The sequence below is a fragment of the Girardinichthys multiradiatus genome, chromosome 1 (assembly GCF_021462225.1).
Source record: "Girardinichthys multiradiatus isolate DD_20200921_A chromosome 1, DD_fGirMul_XY1, whole genome shotgun sequence".
NCBI classification, from domain to species: domain Eukaryota; kingdom Metazoa; phylum Chordata; class Actinopteri; order Cyprinodontiformes; family Goodeidae; genus Girardinichthys; species Girardinichthys multiradiatus.
In genome coordinates, this window is record NC_061794.1 from 46,542,746 (window position 1) to 46,569,005 (window position 26,260).

Genomic DNA, 26,260 nt, shown 5'->3' on the forward strand with positions numbered 1-26,260 from the left:
GCGTCCTGTGTAGAACACATAGGTCCTAACATACAGATCATCTTCAAACAGACACATGCACCCAGAAGTTATTGTACAAGTCAAACTATTTGATTTAAAACCGACAGTTTTTTAGGTCAGACCTCAAAAGTTAGTTAAATTTCAAATCTACTGGGAAATAAGTTGATTGGGGTGTTCTAGGAGGCAATATCACACAACTCAGGACATTATACCACAAAAGAAATGATCACATTCTTATAATTTACAAAGGCATTTACAACAAGAACGTAGGTCACACACAACCTCATAAACGAGTAAATAAATGTGACTGTATGGAGGAATGTTTCAGTCAAAATACAAAACTTTACATTTATTAATCAAAGAGCATTTTGTCTTATTTTCACACTCAGGTGAGACAGGTTTGAGCTGCTCTGAGATTTAATGCCTCTCACTAAATTCCTGTCCAAGTTGTGTTCCTTGCAATCAGACTTTCTGTGTGTTTGAGCTGGAGGGATGTTGGTGCAGCTTTTCTCTGGCAAAAAAACCTCAGGTTTCCTGAGATTGTTTTTCTATGCTTACCCTACCGACATGTCAGCCAATATAACAAATGTAAGTAGCTGTAATTTCCCTGCCTTATACTGGAAAACTAGTTTTTCTTCAGTTGATAGATAGATAGATAGATAGATAGATAGATAGATAGATAGATAGATAGATAGATAGATAGATAGATAGATAGATAGATAGATAGATAGATAGATAGATAGATAGATAGATAGATAGATAGATAGATAGATAGATAGATAGATAGATAGATAGATAGATAGATAGATAGATAGATAGATAGATAGATAGATAGATAGATAGATAGATAGATAGATAGATAGATAGATAGATAGATAGATAGATAGATAGATAGATAGATAGATAGATAGATGAGCTTAGCTATACAAAGTGTTTTGGATATGAGAGACATTAAATCTGAGAGTGGAAATCCAAAGTGTCTTCGCAAGAAATCAGGATTTTTTGTTTTGAGCGACAGCAGTAAAGTTTCTGAATGTGAATAAGAGTTTCTGCTCTTAAACAGAAAATGCATTCGTTTGTTTTTTTGACAGGATAATTCTTTCATACATTTGTGCAAATTCATCAGAAGGAAGAGGTTTAGCATCCCAAATATCTGAGACCAAAAAAGATATTTGATGATAGAGGTTACAAGAACCAGGAAAATAGTTTCAGTCTGTGAGGTATAAATCTACAGCTCTGCCATTTGTAATGAAGGTTTGTTTGAAGCAGGATGGACAGATCATAGATGAAAGTCTGTTTGTGAGTCAAAGCTTATTACCACGTGTACGGTGGCAGACAGGTGCAAACATGCCGCAAACGGCTAAATGCGCCACAAACGGCGGAAACGCACATGAATGATGCAAACTCCAAAACACACAAACACATGAAATCAAAGCAACAGAAAAACGCCGCAAATACAAAAACAACAATAAGTTAAAAAAGCTGCAAGCTCGCTCCATTAAAGCGGCCGACCACTACGGGGAGTCGACCACCAAGTCACGTTGGACCAGAGCCTCAGTAAAGATATTAAGATATTAAAGGGATTGCGCTGAAGAACCTTGGACGGAAGAAAGAAAAGGTTTGCTTTCCTTCATGTAATTTTGAAACAAGTGGTCGTGATATTTTAAAATGTTATAGAACAGCAGCATATTTACATCGGTAATATTAGTGGTCGACTCCTCTCTAGTGGTCTGGTACACGTTGTTTTGTGGAGCTTTTTTAACTTGCTGTTGTTTTCATGTATGCAGCATTTTTTTTTTGCAGTTTTTTTCTGCTGAATTGTTTTTTTGTGTTTTGGAGTTTGCATCATTCATGTGTTGGCAGCACGTTTGCACCTTTCAGCCATCGTACTTACGCCGTTCTGCTGTTCTGGACTCAATACACTAGTCTGGAGCAACACCAACACTATTGCTTTGCATAACATTTCAGTGGTGAGTACTAATTATGAAATATGTCTACACAGATAGCTTGAAAGTTCACAATGTCAAATTTTACAACATAGGCTAGCGTCTACCAGCTAATTTAATTTCTCATCCATGTAGGCCGACTCCTACAGAACCACATTCTACATTCGCAGACTGCATTATGGCGTTAACTGGCAAGCACAAAAGGCCTGTTTTCCTTTTGCAACATGAGAAGCACGCAGAGGTCCTTTAGGGAGGTGGTCATAATGTGATCACAAGAGCAAGGTTCTCATTAACAAAAGTTTTTATAATTAACAGACATAAATCACACAAGAATATGGGAGAGGGCTGCATTGTATATCGTACATATGCAAATAAAACGTTTAGTGAACATTATTTGTAAAGTGGTAGGTTTTAAAGGAAGCTAAATGGCTCCTAATTTTTCCCACTAAATGTCTGTTATTGGAGCTGAATGACTTAGAAATGACATATTTAGTGAATGTTTTTCCCTGGACAGCATTACATTGGCTTCAGTATCAGACTGAACAGCCTTCACATTGTTTTTGACCAGGACATGTCCTTACCCCCTACATAAAAACAGATTTCCAGATTTTGTTCTTATTTACACAATTTCTTTCCAAATAACAAAAATCCAGTCGCAAAGTGATGCAGAAAAACGAGTCCATGCGTTTGACGAGAGGTAAACAGCAGATCGTATGTCTGCAATCTTACCTTTTCTTCACTGAATCAATGTTACATTTAGGATTCTTCCTCTTACACACAAAACCCTGAATGACCAAGCTCCATCTTCTATTTAAAATCGCTTATCTGCATGTTCAAGCAATAGGGAGTGGGTGCCCCCCATGTTGCATAGACACCTCTGATTGCTGCTGACTGATTTTTTTTCAACTAGCCTACAATTTAAGATTATATACCAAATTATTATTAGTCCTTAATCTTTTGAACATACCCAATGAGCATGACGAGAACAGTATAGGCTCAAACTATACCCATATATGGTGAAGCACAAATTAATCTGCCACCATCTTCACTGCTCTTTGCTGCAGAAAACATCCATTCATAGGGTTGTTTCTGTGTGAGTTTACAAAACTGGAAACTATCACAAGAAAGAGAACATGTAGCCACAACAGGCAAACATAGCAGGCCATAATACTTGTTACTACATGGAGCTAGTCAAAGTGAACTGCAAGTAAAGCACAACTCTTTGTCCAACTGTAAGGGAGGAGGGTAGAGTTTGAATCCGTGCAAGAACCGCCACTGAAGCACAAAGCTAAGCATAAATGCTCACAGTTAGGGCTGGTTCGGGCGATCCGTCCCTTTAGTCATTTTACCAAAGGCCAAAACTGCTGACAGATTGACAATTTTCTATGTATTCCCTTTTTTTTTCTCATGTTAATGTTCACCTTATGGTCACTAACTTTGTGTTAGTGATCTCTTGGGAGATACTCTAAGAGTATCCGTGTTTGTCTGTAACCCATTCCTGTCATCCATCCTCTCCTAGAGTCTGGTCTGTTGGAGTGCTCTTCCTCTCCACTGTTACCCTGTGCTTTTTCAGGATGAGGGATTGCACTGCAGCACAGAGATGATGCAATCAATGGTTTCCTTAGATCAGTGGTCAGCAACCATTTCAATTCAAAGACCCACTTTTGCTCCCGCTGCTACAAATTAAAATTTATCCAGAGCTGCAAAAAACATAGATTTTAAAAATATGTACTAAATGAAGTGTTTTATTTTAAAAGCCAAGGAAATGTAGCTAAATGTATTGTAAATTGCATAAAAAATGTGAAAAGAAACACACTCTTTCTTATTGCCCTAATAATTAAAAACATTACTTATTTGCTTTTATAAGAGCCACAGTGGTTCTGTAGCTGCAGGTTGCAGACCCCTGCCTTATAGAAACATTTGACTTATTAACCTAAATCTATTTGTTCGGAACACCATTTGAATGGGTACGGTTGTGAATATGACTGTTTTGACTCAAATTAATTAACCAAGTGTTCAGGGAAGCTGAATTTAACTGAAGTGCCCTTCCCTGTTGGGAGCTGCGTGTTGTTAAATAGCTGCCTGCTAAATAAAACCTTAAAACCACGCAGTTGTTGCAGTGTAATTGTCCATTGTTTTAAAAACTTGGTTTGATTCATGCTTAAACTTAGCGAGTATTGAATCAGAAAGCAATTTCCAAGGCTGGTTTGGGGAAGACAAAAAAAGAAATTATGTCTGAACTTGGTTTGCATAAGATCTACAAACTTCTATCTTCACTTTTGGTTTTGCTGTGGCTCATTTAGGCAGGTGTGTCTAAGAGTTAAGAATCGCATCAAAATTTAAGATATTTCTGTTCCTTCAGCATTTAAGCATCACGCATGAAATAAAAAAATGTTCATGTCCCAAAAACCTAAAACTGTACTCATTCACTATGCTAAACCAACAGTCAGGGACTTTGTCTCTGAACAATCAGACCCAATCAATTCAACAAGTTAAAAAGTCTGGAAAAAAGTAAAAAGAGGGCCCGGAGGAGCCAAGATATAAGCGTTTATCAATCCAGATGTTCCCTCCAGCTGATTGTCAGCATGGTGTTTAAGGCCTCTAAGTCTGTTTGCCATCAAAAGCACCGAATGTGAGGTCAGACGTGATTATTTCAGGGATTACACCCTTAAAAATGAGCCAACATTGACAACATCATTGTTGGACTGAGCTATCATGGAGGAGAAGGTCCCATGTGTCAATGAAGCTCAACTGAAAACAGTACTGCACACCAAGGAGCTTTGCTCTCATTCAGTCAAATTTAAATGTGCTGTATAGATTGCCGGATAAATTTAGACTGACTTTCTTCTTGGTCAGTAAATGAACCAGGTGGTGGAGGTAATGCCATGGTAAATAGAAACAGAGTGTATCATCTCACGGCGTCCTTTCAGTGGTTGCAGTCTCTAAGCCTCTGAATAAACTGTTACCTGAACATACAGCAGCTGCCCCAACAAATATCCAACGTTTCCGTGCTGCAGACTGATGGGCCCGTCTGGGTAGAGTCTGGAGGGAGGTACGGTGAGGTCACAGTTTGGATGAATGTTACCAGCTCTCCTCAGAAGTTCAGGAGGATACAGTGCTGGAGGCTGCTGGCCTTCTACAGTAAACAAAGCCCGTGTAGACGGGTCCATAAAATCACACCTCCACTGAGGTAATCTGGTTCATGTGTGCCCTCATGGACTGGATGCTATTCAGGATCTTCTTCTGGTGGCCAGCCAGCGTAACTCCTATCCTGACGATGTCTCTGAAGAAAAAAAGCATTGGTCAGTTCCTAATCTGCTTTTATACTCGACCAGACTGCAAAAATATTATGATACTTTGGTAAAAGCATCAATACATCAGAGACACTAACTATAGACCTTCACAATAAGAGCCTAAACATATTCCATCGGTTCGACACCTCAAATAAAACATTTTCCATCAAATTAAAGCAGCTAAAAGTCTCTCCTTCACTCGTAAAAAACAGCGAGGGCATGTGTGTGTGTTTGGGCTGTAGATTGTAATAAGTCTGTGACATCATTAAATTAATGTATATTTTTTAACAAATTTTAGGAAAACTTTAATAACACTGATAAACAGGACAAATTTGCACACAATAATCTTAATACAACCTTTTTCATACCAGTAGGTTCTAAACGTAAAAATAAATGATCGATAGCATTGTCACAGAAACAAACGATACTAAAATACCATCTAGTTTTACTTTTCAACTTCTATGCAACCCACACCTTTTTTAGTCTTAGCTATTAAAAATACTCAAAACTATGATAAAAACATAAAATGCAGCCATGTAACAATTTATAAGCCTCTGATATTTTTTATGCCATGTAAAAATGTAGCCATGACATGTTTTGAAGTGTAACGTTGCAGCTGAGTGACATACTATGTCACTTGTGTTACAGGAAAATATATGTTTTAGCCCTTAGCGTGTCTTCCCCCTTCTGTCTCATTGCTGCTCATTGCTGTAAAATAAATGCCAGTAGGGACACGAAATCTTCTTTTCCAAGAAATTTAGTTCTATTTATATATTATTACAATATCAGCTGCAGTTATTTCCTGCCCCACCTTGTCCATTTTAATGATCTTGACACTGGGATTAACCAGAACCCTCTTTTTTTTTACAATTACACCTGATTTAAAGTGTTGCAACTCCAAACGACCTATTTAATTCTGTATGAGATTTGTTTTTGTCTTGCTGTGTTGTTTTATTTGTCTTAATTTTCTTTTCAACCTAATGGTTTGAATTAATTTAACTTATTTTAGTTGTTAAGGTTCTTTTAAATTATCTAAATAAATGAATCTATCTGAAATGTGACAACGTAGATTTGAGAGGTAACCAGCGTACTCCATAGTCATTTGAGACACCACATCAAAGCTGTTGAAGCCTTCGTTGGCAAAGTTCTCCTTGTATTGACCCATCTTTATAGCCTCCAACCACTCATCCACTGTGCTGAAAGAGGTGAAGTCTGGGGTGCTACGGTCGAGCAGAGGTAAGTGAACACTGGTGGAAAGAAAAAAACACAAAAGAAGAGAAAAATCCTTAGAGACCGATTAGGGGTCAGTCGCTGTATGAAAGAAATGTCTGCCTACCATGATGACAGAGGTGTTGTGGTCTTGAGGCTGTTGGGGTTGCGAATCATCTTATCAAGGGTGCTGACAGTTTGACTGAATTTGGGCCGGTTGTTGCGGTCTTTCTGCCAGCAGTCTAGCATCAGCTGATGCAAAGCACTTGGACAATCCATTGGAGCTGGCAACCTGTAGTCCTGCTCTATGGCATTGATTACCTACAAAAATCCAAACATTGCTATAAATAACAATTCAATGCAGAACTACTCTTGTTAATTACAAACAGCATGAAAGCAACAGGTGAAATTAGACTAATGTTTCATTATTGATCTCTGACATAATACAGCTGATGTTAAAGGTCCAATAAACTTTTCAGGTTGTTTTTAATCGCCAGCGGTTTCTGTAGACTGCCATGAATAAGTCATGCAGATAAGATAATTGTGTTGCCAGCAGATTTCTTTAGAAACTTTTACCAATGGTATACTGGTTAGACAGTGCTGAGTTCCATCTTAAACCTGGATGACCAAGCACTTGATTACAACATACAAGAAGACGATAAGAAGAGCCTACAGGAACATCTTTGATCAGCATGAACTGGAAGTCCCACAGTCAAAGTAGGAAGCAGCACCAAAGGTGGTGAGAATGACCTGACTGTGACCCTTTAATACTTCCAGATGTAGACTAACAAAGCAGGCGATGGATAACCAACACATCATGGGATAGAAAATACAAGAAGGCAGAAATTGTAGGAGACATTGAGAAAGAAAGAATGAAGGACTTAACACTTTGGAAAACCAAGTACTCAAAGAAGAAATGGAGAAGTTGAGGAAGGTCAGTGCCACAGCAGTGTAACTGATCATGAAACCACTTGGAGTTGGAACCCCCAAACTAGGAGAATGGCTCAAGAAGATTCAATAACGTTTGAGATCTTTGCCACCAAATGGTTGCTACAAACCCTCAAGCATCTGGGCTTCTTAGAGCGAACCTGAGTTTTGATTTGGTTTGATGTCGATCAAAACAAAACAGAGCAAAAAATAAATAAAAAAATGCATATGAGGTTCCAGTAGATTTCAGTGAGTTACAACCACTTCATATACTTGGGAGGAAGTGACCACTTGGATCAGACGTGATGTTGGCTAAATGAAAGAAGATCCATCCTTTTAGCTTAAAGTCAATTCAGTCAATAAATGAATTAGAATTCCTCCAATACTGAACAGCCGATGTCATCTCTGTTCTTCATATTCATTACCCAAACACTCCAGTTATTGTGGCTCATATATTGCATAATATTTTGTTTAGAGATACCGTCGGCACTAAAAACGGCCCCAGGGGCCTGCACAGCATGTTGAAGGCTCATAAAACTGTTAGACAACTCTGGAGGCAACGTTTGATTAAACTGTAAAACAGAACAGCAGTAAATAATCAAACACTTCAAGTTTATTATCAGTTTATGAAAGTGCTGCATTGATCTTCAGCAGGGCTTACATCTTGATTGCTCATGTCCCAGTAGGGCCTTTCACCATATGACATCACTTCCCACATGACTATGCCATAGCTCCAGCAGTCACTGGCGGAGGTGAACTTCCTGTACTGAATGGCCTCAGGGGCAGTCCACCGAATGGGAATCTTTCCTCCCTAACAGGGAAGAAAAGATGTAGGGAAGGCCTTGAACGATTATTAACTCATTTTTTGTCTTGTTTTATTCTATTTAAAAAATAAAATGCCATTTATTACACAATTACAAAGCAATTTGCTCCAGATCGACATGTATTTACCATAGGTGCTCACATTGTTTACTGAGGACTCACCAGAGAGCTTGTGTAGGTTGGGTCAGACGTATCGTCCTCCAGGAAACGTGACAGGCCGAAGTCAGACACTTTACACACCAGGTTGCTGTTCACTAGGATGTTCCTAGCAGCCAGGTCTCGATGAACGTAGTTCATGTCACAAAGGTATTTCATTCCTGCTGCAATGCCACGCAGCAATCCCACCAGCTGGATCACAGTGAACTGCCCATCATTTTGCTTTTAAGAAGAAAAAAATCTAATTCATATACAGTTCATTTATTCTGTGTTTCAGTGCTATTGTCCAGTCAGATTGCTTTACGGGTTCCCAGCAGAACCCGTCATCGGCTGTTATACGCTGCATTTTAATTTCAATAGATGAAGATAACTTAAAGGTGCTTTCTAAAACGTTGAGAGTAATTTATTTGACCTCTTTAGGAAGTTTTATTTTCTTTTTGGATCTTACTTATAGGTCAGTCTGAAAATTATCATTAACTAAAGGAACGCCCATTCAGAAGACACTTTCAGGTCAGGACCTAGATGTTCTTCAGGCTTATGTGTTTTGTAAGGACTGATATGAAATATGGGGTGGATGAAGTTGACTCACCACTGATGGTGTCACAGAGTCTTAATGGTCATAATGCGAGAATGGAGCACAGGTTAACACTGCTGATTATAGGTATATCCAGGGGTGAAAGTGAGCTGGTACGGTCCGGTATTGCGTACCAGTAAAAGATTCTGCGCCAGAACGGCTGTCTGCTATGAAACCGTCATCTAGAATAGATACAGCTGCAAAAATTCACGAGCACACAAAGATCAGATCCGCTACCAATAGACAGTCTAAAAAAACGATTTACTCTGTTTATAAATATAGCTTTTTTCCCCTCATTCCAGATAGTTTCTGAACTGTTCTGCTATGCTGGAGCCTCAACGCTCTTGCTTTGCTTCTCTCCACTCGCAGATCGAGGTTTTTATGAACAGCCAGCGTTTAAAACGAGCACCGCTACGTTTAATGTCTGTCTACTCGCTGCTAAATAGCCCAGTTAAAAGCAAAGGGAGAGAAACTAGTTGTTTTTCATGTTATTTTGATGAATTACAACAATACAGTACAGCTCGAAAACTCCGCTTGAGAACAGAGATTTCACATACACTACAGGAGAGCGCATGCGCGCTTACCTCCAAAACAGAGCGGTTGCCAAGGAGATCGGTGCGTTCGATTTAATGGACTGGGAAATTTTACACAGGTGGTGCACAGACATAAAAAAACCGCCGCTTGCATTAGGACAGGACGAACAATAAATCACTTACCATCTACAGAAAACAACCGAACTGTCAAATTTTTAATTTAAAAGAAAAGACAGAAACTGAAGATGACGGCAAGAATTTAAAACTACTTTCACCCCTGGGTATATCTTTATTTCTACTTATTGCAGAAGGTGATGTGGTTGCATTACCCTCAGAAAGGAGTCAAGGGATCCATTCTCCATAAACTCTGTGATAATCATCACAGGACTGCTCTTGGTCACAACCCCCTCCAGATGGATGATGTTGGGATGGTCAAACTGGCCCATAATGGATGCCTCACTCAGGAAGTCCCGTCTCTGACGCTCAGTGTAGCCTGCCTTCAGTGTCTTAATGGCCACCAGCATCTCTCTCTTCCCAGGCTGCTGGAGGTTTCCACTGCATACCTCCCCAAACTCACCTACCAGAAATACAAATGGCAGTGGGGAAAAAAACATAATGACATTAAATTGTGCTGCAGTTAGAAATACAGCCTCTATATATCAATACTTTTAAACCAAACCTGACCTAATTGAGCCAAATCAAGATGAATTAGGTTAAGCTAAACTAAGCTAAGCCATCTTGGACATGGGACAGTGGAGCAGATCTTTACCCCGTAGAACTATGGAGGGGGTCATAGGAGATGTCCAGTCCATGTGTATTGCGTGGATCTGGGGAAGTCTTAGCTTGGAGAGGCAATATGTGAGGAGGGTGTAGCGGTACAGGGCGCCAGGGATGCTTTTAAGAGGTATTCAGTTTTTTATTAACCAATGGAAGAATTATGCCTATACAAGGTCAAACTGGTTCCTAGTGCAGGTTGAACTCTGCCAGGATCCTGTTGTTCTGTTGTTCATTGTCTCAAGTGGAGGAGTTTAAGTATCTAGATCTCTTGCTTTTGAGTGTTGGTAGAATGAAGCAGAAGATGGATATATGATTTTGGGCCTCATCTGCTATAATGGTGTCTGTCAATGAGGTCTTTGTTGTTGTGAAGAAAACGCTGAGCCAAAAAGCAAAGCTCCTAATTTACAGATTTCTGTCATCACTGAAAGAACAACAAGGAGCTCTCTCTCTCTCGAGTGTGGCCGGGGTAGGATGCTGGGGTGGTTTGGACATCTGATCAAAATGTCTCTGCTTCTCGAAGGTTTACCAGACACGTCCCACCAGGCAGAAGGCAATAAGCAAAACCAAGTGAAGGTAAGCTAAACTGAACTAAAAAAAAGTCAATCGAGCTAAGCTAGTCTACGACGGGCTAAAAGACCTTGTTGCACCAGATTCAGTAATCTTGAGGAACCGAGAAAGAAATATTTCCTTTGAACAGGAAGATCTTATTTACCAGTGCAGAACAGCAGGCTCCACACTGATTAACTGCATTATTGAGAGATAATGTAATAATTGTTATGTAATAATCAACCCAAAAAATGTAAGCATGAAATAATAAAAAAGAGTTTTTAACAATATACAAATTTAAGAATATATTTACTGAGGGATGCTAATTTTATTGTCCACTAACAGTACAAACTGTTACCAGCAGCAGCTAAAACTCATTTGCAGTTTACTAACAAATTAAAACAGGAAATCCTGGCGTTGCTGTTTGTGGTATGTATGATTAATGCTGTTATTGAACAGGTCTGTGGGTCTGATTAGCAGGACATAGAAATCCTACAGTATTTATAAAAGGTAAGCAGTTTCATCTAAATAAAAACCCCATTTACATTTTCTTTCTAATCTCCTGTTTCCTTACCTGCACCAATCACCTGCTCTATCTTGACACAGGAAATGTCAATCTCTTTGGCAAACTCTCTTACAGCTTCATTGGGATCTTCATATGTGAAGGGATCGATGTAGATTTTCACTCCTGGGGAAACTTCAACACAAAGAAACGGAACAGCAGCAGAGAAACATTCAAGAACTAGTAAGGCCCAACATAAACTAAAAAACTAAAACTCATCCCCATCTCACTGAAGATGAAGATTATTCTGTATAACTGACAGCAATACATAGGACTGGGAAAGTTACTTACTGTGGCCACTGGTGTAATGTTGGAGTTTGTCGGAATACTCAGATTCTGGTCGGTCTGAACTCCTCCTGATGGAGAAAGAGAGGTTTACATTTAAAAAGTCAGTCAGTCATTTTCCACCGCTTCTTCAATAGTGTGTCTCCAACAGCATTTAAAAAGTCTACAAGTATAAACAATATGTGAGTGTGTACTTTATATGTTATACAGCATGTCACAGAATAACTAAAAATAATCTAAATCGTTAGAATAATCAGCAAGTAATAGAAAATAATTACACATAAAATTATAATATAAAAAATTTTTCATTCCATCCATCCATCCATGCATCCATCCATCCATCCATCCATCCATCCATCCATCCATCCATCCATGCATCCATCCATCCATCCTTCCATCCATCCATCCATCCATCCATCCATCCATCCATCCATGCATCCATCCATGCATCCATCCATCCATCCTTCCATCCATCCATCCATCCATCCATCCATCCATCCATCCATCCATCCATGCATCCATCCATCCATCCATCCATGCATCCATCCATCCATGCATCCATCCATGCATCCATCCATGCATCCATCCATCCATGCATCCATCCATCCATCCATCCATCCATGCATCCATGCATCCATCCATCCATCCATGCATCCATCCATCCATCCATCCATGCATCCATCCATCCATCCATGCATCCATCCATCCATGCATCCATCCATGCATCCATCCATCCATCCTTCCATCCATGCATCCATCCATCCATGCATCCATCCATCCATGCATCCATCCATCAATCCATCCTTCCATCCATGCATCCATCCATCCATGCATCCATCCATCCATCCATCCATGCATCCATCCATCCATCCTTCCATCCATGCATCCATCCATCCATGCATCCATCCATCCATGCATCCATCCATCCATCCATCCATCCATGCATCCATCCATCCTTCCATCCATGCATCCATCCATCCATGCATCCATCCATCCATCCATCCATCCATCCATGCATCCATCCATCCATGCATCCATCCATGCATCCATCCATCCATCCATCCATCCATTCATCCATGCATCCATCCATCCATCCATCCTTCCATCCATGCATCCATCCATCCATGCATCCATCCATCCATGCATCCATCCATCCATCCATGCATCCATCCATCCTTCCATCCATGCATCCATCCATCCATGCATCCATCCATCCATCCATCCATCCATGCATCCATCCATCCATCCATCCATGCATCCATCCATCCATGCATCCATCCATCCATGCATCCATCCATCCATGCATCCATCCATCCATGCATCCATCCATCCATCCATCCATCCATCCATCCATGCATCCATCCATCCATCCATCCTTCCATCCATGCATCCATCCATCCATGCATCCATCCATCCATGCATCCATCCATCCATCCATCCATCCATCCCCTTTTAGACAGTGGCTCGGCTGGGGCTAGAGCCTATCCCCAGCAGTAAGGTCACCAGCCAATCACAGGCCAACACAAAGTTTATTCAGAGAGACTAGTTAACCTAACATGCATTTTTGGCTGTGGGAGGAAGCAAGAGTAACTGGAGATAACCTAAACATAGATGTGAATTTATTAGGCTAACTGATTGCTATAAAAGAGCAACACATGTGAATAAAATCATTATCCTTTTGTTTTAAAATGGTTTAAAAAAAAAACATGCAGCCATCACCACTTTACCTCAAAATGGCCTCATGTGCAGTAAAACAGCTGCTAATAATGTTGCAGCTAAAAGAACAGTTCATGATCACAGTCTAGATCATAGTAAGATGTTTGGTTGCAATTACAAAAAAGGTTCTGCATGTCCACAAACATCCAAAAAGTGATAGTAAAACCTCTTCCTGAGGAGTGGGCACTGGAACTGTTTGCTGAGCTTGCTTTACATTGGCAGGAATACATCGGTAGGTAGGAAGGAGTCTACTTGCACACAGTTTGGACAATAGCTTAACAACAAGTAGATCAGCAGAAAAATCTGTGTGTACAAACTCTCCAAAAGGAAATTGGATGCATTCCACGTCAATCCAGCGACAAGAACAAACATGTCTTAGTAAAACAATTAGAGATGCATAGGAGTTTACCTCATTAGTTCTACTTCTTACTCTATTAACTTATTATTGGCTGAATAAACCTTTTAACATCAACAGACTCTGCTGCCCTGATTTATTTACCTGTACCATGAATTAATGCCTCACCTGCGACAAACAATTATGACAACAGTCATGGCAATGATGAAGACGACTCCTGCTGCAGAAGACCCAATGATGAGTGGTAGCTTCTCCTGGATACTGGAATTATACTCTTCTAACAAACACAAAACACACAACAGATACACTATTTAAGCAACTTAAGCAACTTACTTAAATACAGGGTTTTACAACACGTTAATCAGCCAGCCTCCGACAGTCCCTACTCTCACTTTTCAGATGCAGCTTATCGAACCGGGTCACAAGGAAACTTTCCAACTCATTTTAAACCCCTCCTAACTATTTTTCAGTCACAATACTTTCCCAAAAGGAGCTTAGAAGTTTCTGACTTAGTAAATATCCTGTCTTTTGTTGTCTGCCTTGGTGGATTCAGGGATCAATTAGACTTTATGTCAAAACTTCTTTAAACAACTTAAACTGACTTTGGAACCACCTTCTACAATTTAAACCCCTCAGGGTGTTATGGTCTGATGTCTGGCTGTTCTCCACTCTGCTACGCCCACCTGCTGCAATCAGTGCAGGTTCACTCACCTGTGATCTGCTCTATTTAAGCGCTCTACAGTCTTTATGTCTCTGCCATATTATCAAAAGCTCCTGTCTGTAGATGTCCAGGGTTTTTTCCTTGCCGTCATTTCATCTAATCGTTACAACCACGTTTCTGTGCCCTGGATTCTCCTACCTTGCCTTTCCCTTGATTTCTGCCAAGTTTCTGATCTCTGAATGTCAAACTTGTTTCTGTGACTCAACCTCCGAGTTACAAGATTAATACTTGGATGAGTAATCTGATCTCTGCCTCTTGATGTATGACCCCTGCTTGTCTCCTGTCTTCACCTCTGGATTCTGGGTTCATTACTGACAGGTTTTCTGATTTCTGTGTATCGAATCAAGCCTGCCCAAGACTCCATTTCCACGTTACATATTGTGATGTTGGCACCCTCGCCTGCCGTTCCCTGGTTTCTCTCTGTAGAAGTGAGAGTAACTCCACAGCGTGCAGGCTGAAGAGGAACTATCTGGAGATGGTCACGTCCTTTTGGATTCCCAGAACAGACAGATTCCGTTCCGGACGAGCATCCTGTCTGGATTGAACCCCTGATATCCATCCTGAAAAGGTTTGTAGCTTTTGCTTTTCAGTCCTTTCAGATTCATTGACTCTTTAACAGCCAGTAACCTGTCCTCTCGCCTTACAGAGTTTCTGGTGTGCTCCTGCAGAAGATTCCTGACTCCCACCAGTTTCAGATTTAAAATTAATCTTGTAAACCGGACCAGAGTCTTTAAAAAAGAAACTGCTTAGTCAATCACTTAACCTGGATGGCATTAAATTGACCTCCGGAAGTAAAGTAAAAAACCTTGGCGTTATTTTTGACCAGAACATGTCATTTAAATCCCATATTAAACAGGTTTCTAGGATTTCCTTCTTTCACCTCCAGAACATTGCCAAGATTAGAAATATTCTGTCCAGGAGTGACACTGAAAAACTAGTCCATGCATTTGTTACTTCAAGGCTGGACTATTGTAATTCTTTACTATCAGGATGTCCACAAAATGCAGTTAAAAGCCTTCAGCTGATTCAAAATGCTGCAGCAAGAGTTCTGATGAAAATTAAAAAGAGAGATCATATTTCTCCTACTTTAGCTTCCCTTCATTGGCTCCCTGTTAAATCCAGAATAGAATTTAAAATTCTCCTCCTCACATATAAAGCCCTTAAGGATCTAGCTCCATCATACATCAGAGATCTGATTGGTCCATATGTTCCTAACAGAGCACTTCGTTCTCAGACTGCAGGTTTACTGGTGGTTCCTAGAGTCTCTAGAAGTAGAATGGGAGGCAGATCCTTTAGTTATCAGACTCCTCTCCTGTGGAACCAGCTCCCAGTTTTAGTCCGTGAGGCAGACACCCCGTCTACTTTTAAGACAAGGCTTAAAACTTTCCTTTTTGATAAAGCTTATAGTTCAAGTGGTTTAGTTTATCAGGGAGGGAGCCTGTATGATATAGAGGTAAATTTGTCTCAATATTATTCAATCAAACAAAAAACTAATCTCAATCAAAAAAATAAATTGTGGTCAAAGGTTTTGGAATATTCAATCAAAAAATATTAAGTTGTGATCAAAACTTTCAGAGTTGTAACATTTTATTTTGGGGAGAAAAAAAAATTGTTTGAAAAAACTTTTTTAGATTAAAATGACTCATTTTTTCTCACAAAGAGAAAAAAGTGATTTGCAAAACATAAACTTTTATTTGCGCATGTCAAAAATCTTTGGTTATGACTCTCGCTTCTGGTTTTGACGCTCTCTGTTTTTGGTTGAACTCAACGAATTTTGAGTTCTGGAAACATGAACATCCTGGGCGGGGCCTAAAGACGAAGGCTGTAAGACGATTCCCTATTGGTTAGCGCTGACTAAAGCAGCAGACTCTGATCCCCCGCATCTCTGAACTTCTGCTCGAACTGCAGGGCTTGCAGCGTCGCTTCAGTGAGGAGACATCAACACTACAGAAGAAAACTGTGGTCAAGTGAGCCGACAGTCAGAAATACGCGGTGACGTCAGCTGACACCAGCTCTCTCTTAAAGATTAGCGTCGCGCATACAAGATGCATTACGGTAGCAGAAAGGACCCGATCCTGGCAACGGTTGAGAGAATAAGAGGAAAACAGAAAACTAACCTACAGAACATTTATATTGATTCCATTTTTACAACTTTCACATTCATGTTTTATGTAAAATAATAAGTATTTAATATTTTACTGTACAGTTTTGAAGAAATACCTTGGCAAAGTACCTCAAAATGCTTAACCATTATATGCTTTTGTCCCACTTTCAGGAATTTATTTCTCCAAAACTATGAAAGGTGACAACACAATCTCTTCAGATTATATTAGAGGGTTATCTATATTATAACCAGAATTAATATTTCATAATTTTACTGTAAAGGTTTGGAGAAATACACAACTACCCCAAGTGTAGTATAAAACAGAGTCCATGTCGGGCAGATGGCATCCCATAATCCTGTGTGTTGTCCTCACAACCGTGATACTTCCTCTCTTGTGCAGTTCTCTCACCACACTGTCATGCTGAGACACACAGTGCTTTCCACCGTGGCCCTGTAGATATCTGTCAGCAGCTGAGGAGATGAAGAAGAGCTGTTGTTGTACCTTCTTCAACAGGCGAGGGGCGTTTCCAGTCCAGGATCAGAGGAGATCTGGGTGCTCTTGCACTTTAACTTGTCCAGACCACTTCCCACAAGACCTCATCGACCTCACCAAAAAGAAGCGTTTGTGGTACTTTGTTGGAGTAGTTGTGTATTTCTCCAGAAACCTACAGTGAAATTATGAAATACTAATTCTGGTTATAATATAGATGACCCTCTAATATAATCTGAAGAGATTGTGTTGTCACCTCTCATGGTTTTGGAGAAATAAATTCCTGAAAGTGGGACAAATGCATATAATGGTTTTGAGGTATTTTGACAAGGTATTTCTCCAAAACTACAGTAAAATATTAAATATTTATTATTTTACCTAAAACATAAATGTGAAAGTTGTAAAAATGTTATTAATATAAATGTTCTGTAGGTTCTTTTTCTGTTTTCCTATTTTTCTCAACCGTTGCCAGGATTCTTTGAGTTCAACCAAAAACAGAGAGCGTCAAAACCAAAAGAGCGAGTGTTGTAACCAAAGATTTTTGACATGCGCAAATAAAAGTTTATGTTTTGCAAATAACTTTTTTCTCTTCGTGAGAAAAAATGAGTCATTTTAAAAAGTTTTCAAACATTTTTTTTTCTCCTCAAAACAAAATATTCCATTAAAAAACCCCCCTTCTCTTTTCCAATGGTTATAATCAGTCTGACAGAGGGAGGTATCCCAATCCTTGTGGTTTTTAGTAGAACAATGACCATCAGAGGGACCCTTTGTGGGGTTCCTTGAGACGACATTGTTGTAAATAAGCGCCGTTTAACTAAATAATCTGAACTGAAACTATCTGTGTAGTTATGCTGCTATAGGCTTAGGCTGCTGGAGGACATAATGACCACTTTCACCCTCTTCGCTACATTCTCACACTACTCTCCAATTTTGCATTATTTGCTGTTATTTCAGCTTTTAACTTTGTTCTCTCTTTTCTCTTCCTAGAAGCTACACCTGGCCTGACTCTGTGTCTACCTGTGACACCTTTCTGGAGAGGGGAATCGTCCGAGCTTCTGCTGGTAACAACTTAATGCTCACCCTCTACCGATGATCCACATAGCCCTGTCTTTTAGTGTTTAACCCTTTCTCTCTCCTAGACATGGAAATTGACTGAGCTTCTACTGTGACTAACTCTATGTGCTCTCTTTCAGACTCTAACCTTGAAAACTGGCTCAGAGTTTATCTGTTCTTTCTTTCTAGGTGAGACGACTAAAGGAGCTACATCCATTAACATTTACTTTTCCTTCCCATAGAAAGTACTCCTGGATCAGTGCTTCTTTGTTCTTTTTGTGTCTCTGCTCTGTTCTCTCAAACCTCCAGTCGGTCGTGGCAGATGGCCGCTCACACTGAGCCTGGTTCTGGTTCTGCTGGAGGTTTCTTCCTGTTGAAAGGGAGTTTTTCCTCTCCACTGTCGCTACATGCATGCTCAGTATGAGGGATTGCTGCAAAGTCAACGCCAGTGACTGTCCACTGTCTCTACATGCTCATCCAGGAGGAGTGAATGCTGCAAGTCACTGACTGGATGCAATCTGCTGGGTTTCCTTAGATAGAAAAACTTTTTATCCAATTTGAATAAATAACTGAATCTGACTGCACTGTTCAATGGTTACGATTAATTGGAACGGATGGACCTGACTGTTGTGAAGTGCCTTGAGACAACATGTGTCGTGAATTGAATTGAATTGAATTAAACCGTGCTCTGCGTCTGGCTGAATTTTCTGGTCCATTACACATTTTACCATCCTTATACAGCTCTAAATGTTAAATATTTGCTGGGAGAACAGCAGTTTCTTAATGCACATCGTGTCATTTTAATTGTTTAGATGCAGCCTCTGCCCCAGGCAAGCCTTTTTCTTAGCCCAGAAATCAGAAATTCCTAATCTTCCTTCTGTCCCAGGACTCTACCAGAACATACAGGGGTTGGACAATGAAACTGAAACACCTGGTTTTAGACCACAATAATTTATTAGTATGGTGTAGGGCCTCCTTTTGCGGCCAATACAGCGTCAATTCGTCTTGGGAATGACATATACAAGTCCTGCACAGTGGTCAGACGGATTTTAAGCCATTCTTCTTGCAGGATAGTGGCCAGGTCACTACATGATACTGGTGGAGTAACTCGCTCCTCCAAAACACCCCAAAGTGGCTCAATAATATTTAGATCTGGTGACTGTGCAGGTCATGGGAGATGTTCAACTTCACTTTCATGTTCATCAAACCAATCTTTCACCAGTCTTGCTGTGTGTATTGGTGCATTGTCATCCTGATACACGGCACCGCCTTCAGGATACAATGTTTGGTTTGGTAGTCCTTGACAGTCCTTGACGCGCCCATCTAGCACAAGTATTGGGCCAAGAGAATGCCATGATATGGCAGCCCAAACCATCACTGATCCACCCCCATGCTTCACTCTGGGCATGCAACAGTCTGGGTGGTACGCTTCTTTGGGGCTTCTCCACACCGTAACTCTCCTGGATGTGGTGAAAACAGTAAAGGTGGACTCATCAGAGAACAATACATGTTTCACATTGTCCACAGCCCAAGATTTGCGCTCCTTGCACCATTGAAACTGACGTTTGGCATTGGCATGAGTGACCAAAAGTTTGTCTATAGCAGCCCGGCCGTGTATATTGACCCTGTGGAGCTCCCGACGGACAGTTCTGGTGGAAACAGGAGAGTTGAGGTGCACATTTAATTCTGCCGTGATTTGGGCAGCCGTGGTTTTATGTTTTTTTGGACACAATCCGGGTTAGCACCCAAACATCCCTTTCAGACAGCTTCCTCTTGCGTCCACAGTTAATCCTGTTGGATGTGGTTCGTCCTTCTTGGTGGTATGCTGACATTACCCTGGATACCGTGGCTCTTGATACATCACAAAGACTTGCTGTCTTGGTCACAGATGCGCCAGCAAGACGTGCACCAACAATTTGTCCTCTTTTGAACTCTGGTATGTCACCCATAATGTTGTGTGCATTTCAATATTTTGACCAAAACTGTGCTCTTACCCTGCTAATTGAACCTTCACACTCTGCTCTTACTGGTGCAATGTGCAATCAATGAAGACTGGTTACCAGGCTGGTCCAATTTAGCAATGAAACCTCCCACACTAAAATGACAGGTGTTTCAGTTTCATTGTCCAACCCCTGTAGGTTCAGTTTACAGTAACAACACCCTATCTTTATCAGCCTGAAGTCCATATGACTGTGATAATAATCTCTTATGTGGAGCTCAATGTTCCCATGCAGAATATAGAGAAATTTATAAAAGATTCAGCCTCACCAGTGGTCTATGCAACAACTACACACATGTATTGACTGGCTGAAATTTAAAGGTTATTTACATCCTAAAGAGGATTTAAGAAGTCTTACCAGTAGTAATAGTTTGGAAGTACATTTTGCCGCTGAAGCTTCCGAATCCGGCGACAGTCCGAGCTCGGACCTGAAAGACGTAGATAGTCCCAGGCTTTAAGCCTCGTATGTCTGCTGTGTTGGTTTGACTCCTTATTAGAGTGGAGTTCCACTCAGCCAAGTTCTGAAACACAGAAACCAGAAAACAATTCAGGTCTGGATGCTGCATGCAGACTGTTGTTCTCTGTTCAGGACCCAAAATCCCTTTACAAGTGTGACCCAATCAGCGCTGACATACCTTTTCATAATACTGCAGTTCATAGTCCAGGATAACACCATTAGGCTGATCAGGCTGAGACCAGGACAAAGTTATGCTGCTAGGAGTTCTGCTAACTTGGTGGATGATAGACACTGCTGATGGTGCTGAGAAGAAATCAAAAAGATGTCAAGTTAGGAAAGTAATGCCACAAAGACACATCACTGATGTGTTCGAGAATGAAGATTCTGAAACTTTAAGTTGATAATTTGGTCTTAAAAACATTTAAGGTGTTTTCTACCAAAGCCGTCATAGACCAACTTCTTTCTGTTTCAACCACTGAAGCCATCATTATGCCTCAATCACATTACTGTGTATCTGCCTTGTGCACAAAGCTGTATAAAGATATGCAGTTTTAGTCAAATAACACTTTAGTGTTGTCTTTCTATGCATATGATGGTGGATTATATGTCAGTGGTCCACAAACAGCAGGCTGTAGACCGGGACCAGTTTATGTGTCGTTTAGCACTGAGCTGCAGAGTAAAAAATAAATTAAAATATTTTGGAAGATTTGTGGTATTGACAGTAAGACTGACTGGATGACCATGTCATCATAGGCATCATGTTTTTCACTTATTTTAAACAACTAGCTACTTTTCTACATATATTTATACACTTCCATAATACAAACTGACACAGTTTTAAATATAATTCAGAAACATCAACTTCATGAATGAAGAACACATTGCCTTCATTCTTTTCGTTTTGCCCTGCAACTGGCAAAAATTAGTTAAAAGAGGGAGAACAGGGCTAACTGAACCAATTAATCAATGTTTGTGTTGACAAAATGTCTAAACTCATACCTCCCACTTACAGTCTCCAGATGCACCCCTCTGCCCCCAGCACCCACTTTTACGGCATACGCAATCCCCCCAATCTCAGCCCCTATTTGTGATTGAGGAACACTGAAGTTCCTGAATGGAAATTAGTTTTTTTTTGTCCTGTTGGGTCTTGATGGGTTAAATAGATCTGAAAGACGTTCACTAACCAGCCTGGTTAGTGGTGATGTTGGCAGACGTGTACTGTGGTGAATATGGACTCTGGTCAGACACTCCATTAACAACTTGAATTTCAAAGGTGTACTGGGTGTGAGCCAGCAGGTCACTGATGTGGACGCTGGTGTCCGTCAGCCCAAGCTGCCGAGGAACAAACTGGACGTTGTCTCCACAGCGGGTGCAGCTGCCCCGCCTGTTGTCACAGCTTTTACAGATGATGTTGTAGACAACATCTTCACGACCTCCACTCTCCACTGGTGGGCTCCACTCCAGCTTCACAGAAGTTTCATTCACCATTGAGATGACCCTTTGTGGTGCTGAAGGAACAGCTGGATGAGAGAGATGGAAGAAGCAATTTACCCAGGTATTGCGTATAAAGAACTGTAACTGTTAAATCAGATGAAAATTCCTACTTTATAAACAAAGTTTATAAGTTCTAAAGTTGCTATCGGTACTAGATAATTTTGTAAAGATGAGAGAAGAAGAAACTATGCAATCATTTATTTATAAAGAAACTATGTATAATTTCCTATTGTTAAACAGTAAAAATGACAATCATTCAGGTTAAACACTTAATCCCATGTTGGCAAAACAAGAACAAATCATAAGACCATCGTTGTGCTTGACAACTGGTATGAGGTGTTTGTACTAATATGCTGTTTGGCTCATGCAAACTGCTGTGGATTAGGTCCAAACATCCCTGCTGGGGTCTCACCTTCAACACAGAACATTGGTCCAGGAGTCTGGATGTTCATTCAGATGCAGTTCTGGAAATCTAACTCATGCTGTCATGTTCTTTTTAAAAGAAAGAAGAGGCTTTCTCCTTCAACAACTCCTGTCATGAACTTTAACATTTGACAAGTACTCCTAATTATACTATTCTATTTTGTAATTTTTTTACTTTAGTTGTAATACCTGAGTTTCAATGCCTGGATCAAGAAAGGAACATCTTATTTAATCTTATCTCCTCTGAGATGTCATTCCTCTGAGCATTCCTAAAATTGTGGTAAATTTGCTGGGATGTCCCAGATCATTTTCCGCTTCTGAATAATCTTTCTTTCTGCAGTCAACACAGCCATCTACCACGACATCTTCAGCACTTCATGCTTCCCCCTGCTGACAAGCTTCATGGAGATGCTGATTTCATTTTCCAGCAGGACTTGGTACCAGCCCACACTGCCAAAGGTACCAAAAGCTGGTCCAGTGACCATGGTGGTACTGTGCTGAGAATCTATGGAGTATTGTAAAGAGGAAGATGAGAGACACCAGAACCAACAATGCAAATGACCTGAACTCCACATATCTACCCTGGATACATAGATTTTTACTCAGGTCCATAATTAAATGTCATTATATTTATTTATGACGTGAGATTTGTAATATATTCAAAAGTCTATTTACACATCGTGAATAGTCACTGACCAAACAGTGTGATGCTTGTTTATTTTAAATGATTATCTTAAAACCTGCATCATTGTTGCAAAACTGGTACCTAGGAATGCGTTGCCATAGCAGTGGTGTGTTTACATACTGGTGCATGGCATCTGGGGAGGGTCCGAGTCAGCGCGGTAGTAGCCATTTCGACAGATGCAGGTAGTTGCTCCATCGCTGATGGTTCGGCTGTTTATGGGACACTGCAGGCATTTGTCATCTCCCTGTGCAGCTTTGAAGAAGCCTGACACACATGCTAGAGAAAAACAATTAAAACCAGAAATGAGAACTCCAAAGACAAAGGAGCAATTAACAAGTTGAAAATGGTCTCATGGCACCACAATACAGGATGCGCTTTGCATTATTTCTGCTTAGGTAGACACCACAACCACACACAACAGTGTCGGGCACAATCTGAAAATGATATTTCTGTGTTACTTTTCTCCGAAAAGCATATGGCATGCTCATGATTGCCTGAAAGTCTGGATCTCAGAAAGGTCAGCTCATTAAAATGACAGTTACAGAGACCCCGACAGATGCTGTCACTTTTCATATCCACGTGTTGGAACGAGATGCACACAACAAGGCAAAAGGAACAAACAAAACCAAGCACACAGTAGCACCTTAATACCTCTTAAAATTATAATCAAATTTAAAATGTGGTTACCTGCTGGGACCCCTGAAAACAAGGATAAGCCTTAAAATAAATTCAGAATTTATTGCAGAAGTCTAATTCAAATGTAACCTTTGTGTCACGTTCTGTCACGTTTACTTGGAACTGGACCCCACATTGCAGATGAGCAGGCAGCGTTATGGTAAGTGAAAAAGATTTAATAACGAAAACTCACTCACTACCAAAAACAGAGTTCAGGAGGTCGCCCGCCTGAGTCCTGACATGGGCTGCTCTGTAGCAGCTACCTGGAGTCCTGACATGGGCTGCTCTGTAGCAGCTACCTGGAGACTTGACGTGGGCTGCTCTGTAGCAGCTACCTGGAGACTTGACGTGGGCTGCTCTGTAGCAGCTAACTGGAGTCTTGACGTGGGCTGCTCTGTAGCAGCTACCTGGAGTCCTGACGTGGGCTGCTCTGTAGCAGCTCCCAGGAGTCCTGACGTGGGCTGCTCTGCAGCAGCTACCTGGAGTCCTGACGTGGGCTGCTCTGTAGCAGCTACCTGGAGTCCTGACGTGGGCTGCTCTGTAGCAGCTACCTGGAGTCCTGACGTGGGCTGCTCTGTAGCAGCTACCTGGAGTCCTGACATGGGCTGCTCTGTAGCAGCTACCTGGAGACTTGACATGGGCTGCTCTGTAGCAGCTACCTGGAGTCCTGACATGGGCTGCTCTGTAGCAGCTACCTGGAGACTTGACATGGGCTGCTCTGTAGCAGCTACCTGGAGTCCTGACGTGGGCTGCTCTGTAGCAGCTACCTGGAGTCCTGACGTGGGCTGCTCTGTAGCAGCTACCTGGAGTCCTGACATGGGCTGCTCTGTAGCAGCTACCTGGAGTCTTGACGTGGGCTGCTCTGTAGCAGCTACCTGGAGTCTTGACGTGGGCTGCTCTGTAGCAGCTACCTGGAGTCCTGACGTGGGCTGCTCTGTAGCAGCTACCTGGAGTCTTGACGTGGGCTGCTCTGTAGCAGCTACCTGGAGACTTGACGTGGGCTGCTCTGTAGCAGCTACCTGGAGTCCTGACATGGGCTGCTCTGTAGCAGCTACCTGGAGACTTGACGTGGGCTGCTCTGTAGCAGCTTCCTGGAGTCTTGACATGGGCTGCTCTGTAGCAGCTACCTGGAGTCCTGACATGGGCTGCTCTGTAGCAGCTACCTGGAGTCCTGACGTGGGCTGCTCTGTAGCAGCTACCTGGAGACTTGACGTGGGCTGCTCTGTAGCAGCTACCTGGAGTCTTGACATGGGCTGCTCTGTAGCAGCTACCTGGAGACTTGACGTGGGCTGCTCTGTAGCAGCTACCTGGAGTCCTGACGTGGGCTGCTCTGTAGCAGCTACCTGGAGTCTTGACATGGGCTGCTCTGTAGCAGCTACCTGGAGTCCTGACATGGGCTGCTCTGTAGCAGCTACCTGGAGTCTTGACGTGGGCTGCTCTATAGCAGCTACCTGGAGTCCTGACATGGGCTGCTCTGTAGCAGCTACCTGGAGTCCTGACATGGGCTGCTCTGTAGCAGCTACCTGGAGTCCTGACATGGGCTGCTCTGTAGCAGCTACCTGGAGTCCTGACATGGGCTGCTCTGTAGCAGCTACCTGGAGACTTGACGTGGGCTGCTCTATAGCAGCTACCTGGAGTCCTGACGTGGGCTGCTCTGTAGCAGCTACCTGGAGTCTTGACGTGGGCTGCTCTATAGCAGCTACCTGGAGTCCTGACATGGGCTGCTCTGTAGCAGCTACCTGGAGTCTTGACGTGGGCTGCTCTGTAGCAGCTACCTGGAGTCTTGACGTGGGCTGCTCTATAGCAGCTACCTGGAGTCCTGACATGGGCTGCTCTGTAGCAGCTACCTGGAGTCCTGACATGGGCTGCTCTGTAGCAGCTACCTGGAGTCCTGACATGGGCTGCTCTGTAGCAGCTACCTGGAGTCCTGACATGGGCTGCTCTGTAGCAGCTACCTGGAGACTTGACGTGGGCTGCTCTATAGCAGCTACCTGGAGTCCTGACGTGGGCTGCTCTGTAGCAGCTACCTGGAGTCCTGACATGGGCTGCTCTGTAGCAGCTACCTGGAGACTTGACGTGGGCTGCTCTGTAGCAGCTACCTGGAGTCTTGACGTGGGCTGCTCTATAGCAGCTACCTGGAGTCTTGACGTGGGCTGCTCTGTAGCAGCTACCTGGAGTCTTGACGTGGGCTGCTCTATAGCAGCTACCTGGAGTCCTGACATGGGCTGCTCTGTAGCAGCTACCTGGAGTCTTGACGTGGGCTGCTCTATAGCAGCTACCTGGAGACTTGACGTGGGCTGCTCTGCAGCAGCTACCTGGAGACTTGACGTGGGCTGCTCTGTAGCAGCTACCTGGAGTCCTGACATGGGCTGCTCTGTAGCAGCTACCTGGAGTCTTGACGTGGGCTGCTCTATAGCAGCTACCTGGAGTCCTGACGTGGGCTGCTCTGTAGCAGCTA

General features: G+C 41.9%; 1 protein-coding gene across 1 annotated transcript in view; it reads right to left on the minus strand.

Annotated features, from left to right (window-relative positions):
• Positions 1 to 1,095: 1,095 nt before the first annotated feature.
• Positions 1,096 to 26,260, minus strand: part of LOC124876437 (ephrin type-B receptor 2-like) — a 52,936-nt gene continuing 27,771 nt past the window's right edge. Inside the window, exons 4-16 of the mRNA XM_047379200.1 lie at positions 23,248 to 23,403; positions 21,710 to 22,045; positions 20,704 to 20,828; positions 20,427 to 20,589; positions 13,870 to 13,978; positions 11,637 to 11,701; positions 11,358 to 11,480; positions 9,790 to 10,037; positions 8,360 to 8,575; positions 8,037 to 8,186; positions 6,576 to 6,769; positions 6,331 to 6,486; positions 1,096 to 5,229 (exon numbers count right to left, since the gene is read on the minus strand). Of these exons, the coding sequence (XP_047235156.1) occupies positions 5,121 to 5,229; positions 6,331 to 6,486; positions 6,576 to 6,769; positions 8,037 to 8,186; positions 8,360 to 8,575; positions 9,790 to 10,037; positions 11,358 to 11,480; positions 11,637 to 11,701; positions 13,870 to 13,978; positions 20,427 to 20,589; positions 20,704 to 20,828; positions 21,710 to 22,045; positions 23,248 to 23,403 (2,150 nt within the window). The 3' untranslated portion in view covers positions 1,096 to 5,120. The remainder of the gene's footprint in view (positions 5,230 to 6,330; positions 6,487 to 6,575; positions 6,770 to 8,036; positions 8,187 to 8,359; positions 8,576 to 9,789; positions 10,038 to 11,357; positions 11,481 to 11,636; positions 11,702 to 13,869; positions 13,979 to 20,426; positions 20,590 to 20,703; positions 20,829 to 21,709; positions 22,046 to 23,247; positions 23,404 to 26,260) is intronic.